Here is a 6,000-nt window from a genome sequence, read left to right on the forward strand (position 1 = left end):
AATCACTCAGGGCTCTCTCAAGGGGGAGGTGAGTTGGGCTCAGTGATGCAGGGCCAGACTGACGCATCGGAACGTTATTTTTTTTCTTTTCTGTTTAATTTATCGTCAAGTTAGCTAACATGCAGTGTATGCAGTGTGCCCTGGGCTTTGGGAGTGGATTCCCATGATTCATCACTTCCATACAACACCCAGTGCCCATCCCAACAAGTGCCCTCCTCAATGCCCATCCCCCATTTCCCCCACCCCTCCCCATCAACCCTCACTTTGTTCTCTGTGTTTGAGAGTCTCTTATGGTTTGCCTTCCTCTCTGTTTTTACTTCATTTTTCCTATTCTTTCCCCCTTATGATCACCTGTTCGTTTCTGAGCCAGCAAGGAGCTTTTTGAAGTGGCATGGGAGAGGAGGAACATGATTTTGGAGGGGGTGGGTGGGGGGAGCGCTTCCGAAGCCGCGTCCGCCTGGTGTGTGGGGGGGACTCGGAAGCAGGAGAGACCAGCGGTGGCGAGGTGGTTCGGGGGCCTGTCGCAATAGAATCCCAGGCTATTCGATTTCTTCAGCCGATCCCTGGCTTCCCTTCCTAGTTAAGATTTTGTTGTCATCGCCATTGTCGTCATCGTTAGGCAATCGGCTAACATTTGTATTCTTCCCTGCCCTCTGACATGTTCCAGGAAGGGAAGTGTCTCCAGCCCATCCAACCCATCCTCCTGGGAAGCTGCCCAGCCAGCCGGAGTCCTGGTCCCTCCCCAGCCTCGGCTCTAGAGGCTGCACAGAACAGGGGCCTGTTTCCCACCGGGCCCAGCAGGGAGGGCTCAGTCAAGCCCCGGGCTGCAGACATCCCCGGCCGGCTCCCGCAGCCTTGGCTTGGTATCATCAGCTCTGAAGGTTCCAGAAGTCCACCCCCCTCTCTCTCACTCTGCCCTCCCCGGCTTCTCCTTCCAGAAATACAGCATCCCGTGAAGATTACATACGCTCAGTACGAGAAGTACCTGAAGGCAGACAACATGATCCGGACCACCGCCGTGTGCCAGGTCTCCGACGAGGCAGAGGTGGTGGTAGAAAGGGACATCATCCTGGACAACCCCAGCCTGACCCTGGAGGTAAGGGGGGCGGTGAATGGGCGCCTCCCCAGCCAGCCCAGCCCTACCAATACCCCCAAACCGCAAAGCAGCTCCTTCCCCGCTGAGAGGGTCAGGGACCTAGGTCCAGCCTCCGCCAAGTGGATGGCCCAGAGCTCCCGCTCAGACCGGAATCCTTGTTTCTGGTAATCAACAAGCACATTTGCCCCTGGGCTTCTTCGGATCAGGTTCCAGATGCACTGGGGGCATCAGCTGAGAAGCCGCTGGAGGGGTTCCTCAGCTCTGAGCACCTGCCGTGTTCCGGGCAGGGCCAGGCTCGAGAATCACAGAGACTCACAAGGGGTGGGTCTAGCCCACAATCTAGCTGCTGGCCATGTTTGCGGAGCATCGTCTAGACTGTGCTTCAGAGTGGGCAGTGGTCCCCCACCTCAGAAGGGCAGCCCCTGTCCTGGCCAGGGAGTTTAGGGGAAAGCAGAGAGGGGCAGCCGTTCAGCCCTTGGGCCTGACCTTGTATCCAGGCCCCACCATTTACCAGCAGCCACCCCGAGTTAAGTCCCTTGATCTCTGTGGCTCCGTTTGCTCTAACTCTGTCATCGCGATAAAATACCTCCTTTGCAGGGGCCATTTCCCCAGACAAGCGTTTCCTGACGCGCCCCCTCCCTGCCCCGCCAAATAAGGCTCGGTCTCCAGTTATACGTCCCCGAGAGCCTTCTGTGCTCTTACTTTATGGCATCTGTTCTAGTCGAAGTTATACCTGTATTTGTGCACTTTGATCTTGGCTCCGTTCTCCTACCCGTCTGTAAACTCCACCCGGGGAGGCGCTGCCCCTGCTCTGGGCCCATCACTGGCTCCCTGCTGCCACATCTTAGAAGCTAATCAGATTTTGTAAAATAATCATGAGCAGAGCAGGGCACTTGGCTTCCGGCTTGCCTTCTTCCCCACCCGCGCGTCCTCGTCGTCAGCCGGTGCTTGTCCCCCGTGTGCCAAAGCCTCTCCTGCTTCCCAAGGCATTTCCAAGAACCGCGCATCCTCTCCGTAGATGTGATGGACAGCTGAAGCTGGGAGGGGACACTGGGTAGTAGCTGGTTCAGTTATGAAAACATTCTGTGTTAAAATGATCAGTGGTTAAGTGAAGGTAATTTTCCCCCCATTATACTCCTTTATCCAGTATCGTCAAATATTCTTATAGCTTTATCTTTTTTTTAAATTTTTTAATGTATTTATTTTTTTCATTTTTAAAGCTCATTTATTTTTGAGAGACAGAGAGGCAGAGCATGAGCAGGGGAGAGGCAGAGAGAGAAAGAGAGAGAAACAGAATCGGAAGCAGGCTCCAGGCTCTGGGCCGTCAGCACAGAGCCCAACGCGGGGCTCGAACTTAAGAACCGTGAGATCATGACCTGAGCCAAAGTCAGACACTCAAACCACCGGAGCCACCCAGGCGCCCCTGTAGCTTTATCTTTTCTCTTTTATTCAACACTGTTGTGCAACACTGTTGCTTTTGGATTTCCATATCAAGTGGCCTTTGTCTTTGAAGAGCCTATATCTTTAGAAAGGAGATCAGAATACAAATAGGCTGGAAATGTGCCACCAAGAACTCTCTTACTTAATCTTTCAAAAGGGCATCTGATCTCTCTTCTTTCGGACATCTCTGTGCGCATTTGCTCCTAACAATCTCGCCTTGACATCAACCTGCAGAGCACCACGCACTCTTACCTTGATTTGAAAGAATCCGTGCACAGCTCACTCAGAGCAGGGTGCGGACTTTTAAACCCGTGAGGGTAATCTGTATGCAAAGGTAACCATTCGGATGAAGTCCCGTTCTCTAATCCAGCACGGATTCGCAGCAAGCATTGAGGACGTTATACGGTGGAATCAGACCATGAAATCTGAACTTTGTCCCAAAGGGTGATGTCCCTCACGTTGGCCCGTGAACCACTGATAATCAGATTCAGATTTCTGGTGGCTCTTATCCTCCCTTTTGGGTGCACATACAGATTTGGGTCAACGGGGCGGGGTGGTAAGCAGGAATAATGCAAGAAGAACAAGTAACACGAAAACCGAATATCAGTGTGAACACTACGTCAGTGTTTATGTATCCATGAGCTTATCTGGCTCCTTCTTTGGAAGGCAGGGAGGGACAGAAGCACGGCTCTCTCTTCGACAGCAAACAAATAGTCCAGGTTGCTTTCCTGATGGGAACCTGAGGCTTCTCTGGCCAAGGACAGTGCGGGGCGGGAGCCCCGTCCAGACCACACGTGACACACAGGGAAAACTTTGGCTCCAGAAGTTTCAAAGGACATCGATAGACCGGGGTGTCATCAGAGAGTGGCCTGAATTGAGGGGTCCAATGCCATGTCCTGTGGAGAGGAGCATGAGGCTCTGAGTGGGGGTCTGAGTGGGCTCGGCCTCCCAGGGAGGGGGCTTCCAGGCTGGAAGGGAAGAAAAAGACCGGTGAGTGGGAGCCTCAAAGAAAATACTGCTTTTCTTTTTTTTTTTTTTTTAATTTTTTTAATGTTTATTTATCTTTTGAGAGCGAGAAAGAGACAGAGTGTGAGTGGGGGAGGGGCACAGAGAGAGAGGGAGACACAGAATCCAAGGCAGCCTCCAGGCTCTGAGCTGGAGCTCAGCACAGAGCCCCACGCGGGGCTCGAACTCACGCACAAGTGGGGGAGGGGCAGAGAGAGCGAGAGAGAGAATCCCTAGCAGGCTCCATACCGTCAGCGCGGAACCCAATGTGGGGCTTGAACTCACGAACTGTGAGATCGCGACCGGAGCTGAAGCCAAGACTGGGGGACGCTTAACCGACCGAGTCACCCAGGCGCCCCAGGAAAGTTCTAAGTTCAGAATGAAACAGTCCCCCGCCCTCTGAGCAGCCCACGTGGAACGGGGCCGTCCTGGGAAGCAGGGCTGCCCTTCCCAGCATGACCAGGAAGAGGGGCAGAGAAGACAAAGTGCTCTCAGTCACTACAGTGTGCCGCCTCTCCCTCTGAGCCTGGGGTCCCGTCGGAAGCACGGGGCCTGGCAGCAGTCTCCTAGGAAGCCCCTGCAGGGGTGTCTGCCCGTCACTGAGCTGTCCACCCAGCCTGCGTGGGCTCTCACCAAGTGGCAGGTGAGGCTAGCAGCCCATGTCCTGACTCCGGCAACCCTTCTCCTCGTAGGTGCTGGACCAGGCCCGGGTGCAGCAGCCCGTGAACGTCCAGATGCTCTTCTCCAACCCGCTGGATGAGCCCGTGAAGGACTGCGTGCTGATGGTGGAGGGCAGCGGCCTGCTGCTGGGAAGCCTCAGGATTGAGTGAGTGCCAGGCCTGAGGGGCCAGTGTGGGGCGGTGGGAGGGCGTCGGAGGCGGCCTCCCCGCAGCCCCTGGGAGAGTCCGCACGCGGGCACGCACGTTTGCATCTGGTGTGGGGGTTGACCAGACTTGAACTCCCGGGAAGTCCAGATCACCGGCGCTTGGAGCCGGTCCTCAAGGGCTTTCCGTATGTGGGAGATCATGGGGCTCCCTCCCTCCCCGGCTGAGGGGCCCCAAGCTAGCAGGGGGTGGGGCATGACTCAGGGAGGGAGCCAGAGGGAGCCCCACCAGCTCAGGACTTGAGGCTGCAGGGGGCCCCTCTAGCCCGAGGGCCACGAACCTCGCCATCAACCCTGATGGTGCGCTTCCCCACCAGCGTGCCGACCCTGCGCCCCAAGGAGCGGTCCCGGGTGCGTTTTGAGATCCTGCCCACCCGGAGTGGCACCAAGCAGCTGCTCGCTGACTTCTCCTGCAACAAATTCCCTGCGATCAAGGCCATGCTGTCCATCGACGTGGCCGAATGAAGGGCTCGAGGGGGCCCCATACAAACTTGGGTAACACGGGGCAGGCGGCGCTCGCCTGCGGAGTGAGCCCTCCTGCCCATGATGTCCAGCCTGGGAAATCCACGACGTCCCCCGAGCCGGCCCGGACGGGACCCCCAGCCTCCGGCACACGCACGCCCCCGCCCCCCCCCCCCGCCCCCCGCCTTTCCCGGGCTGGGCTGGCTACCTCCCGCCCTGAGACGCATTCACTTTTGCACGTTCCCATGAGCCCCGTGGCCCTGCTCGGCCCTCAAGGCCAGCAATGCTGCAGGACAGAGTGGCATCTGACCCAGCGACTCTCTGAATGGCTGTGGGGGAGGAGACAGTCCGGAAGGTTTGCTGATCCCAAGCCTATGCAGTTGGGACATTCCCGCTCCTCCCTCGGGCCACCGCGGGAGGCACTGTCCCGCACTCACACTGTCGTGGCACTCACATCTTTACACTCAAAATAAAAGTTAAAAAGAACACAATCAGCTCGGGCTGTACTAGACTGCTGCTTTGGCTAAGGTGGTGGAGGAGGAAGGGGGGCGGCGGCCATGTTCTTTTGGAGAAGGGATGACCCAAGGACATCTTGTTCCCCACATGCCAGTGTCCAAAGGGAGTGTGGGCTTGTGTGGGACAGACCACTGTTTATTCACTGTTCAGTGAATAAACTTTCTAATAGGATGTCCAAAAATAGACGAGGTTGCCCGGAGAGGGAGCCCCTTGTCCCAGGCAGGCTTTGCGTGCTCTCTGTGTGGCTGCTGGGCCGAGTGGGAAGGGACCTCAAAGTCCTCCCTGGAACCCTTTTGCAGAGGAGACTCCCGGAGAGGCCCAGCCTCTGCTCAAACCAGGCTCTTCCCTCCTCAAAACCGCACCTCTCCTCCTGCAGCCAGGAGGCCACAGCACTGCTAACTCAGCCAGAACCTTCTCTGCCTTCGCGCACGCTTTGGTGGTTCCTCGGTCTCCCTGCCCCTCGAAATGACCCCAAGCAGAGCCCATAGCTTTCCGGTCCCTTGTGCTGACAGATTCCGTTTTGGCAATCGTACCGTGCTCTCTTGAGTCGGCCAGTCCGGGCTAAACAGAAGGTTCTGCCTCAACGTCCAGCTCAAAG

At 56.6% G+C, this 6,000-nt stretch overlaps 1 protein-coding gene across 1 annotated transcript in view; it reads left to right on the forward strand.

Moving 5' to 3' along the window:
• TGM3 (transglutaminase 3) overlaps nucleotides 1–5,004 on the forward strand; it is a 36,495-nt gene extending 31,491 nt beyond the window's left edge. Inside the window, exons 11-13 of the mRNA XM_030308999.1 lie at nucleotides 939–1,096; nucleotides 4,234–4,367; nucleotides 4,742–5,004. Coding sequence (XP_030164859.1) covers nucleotides 939–1,096; nucleotides 4,234–4,367; nucleotides 4,742–4,889 — 440 coding nt within the window. The 3' untranslated portion in view covers nucleotides 4,890–5,004. The remainder of the gene's footprint in view (nucleotides 1–938; nucleotides 1,097–4,233; nucleotides 4,368–4,741) is intronic.
• Nucleotides 5,005–6,000: the final 996 nt, after the last annotated feature.

This window comes from Lynx canadensis, chromosome A3, assembly GCF_007474595.2.
Source record: "Lynx canadensis isolate LIC74 chromosome A3, mLynCan4.pri.v2, whole genome shotgun sequence".
In the NCBI taxonomy this organism is placed as follows: Eukaryota; Metazoa; Chordata; class Mammalia; order Carnivora; family Felidae; genus Lynx; species Lynx canadensis.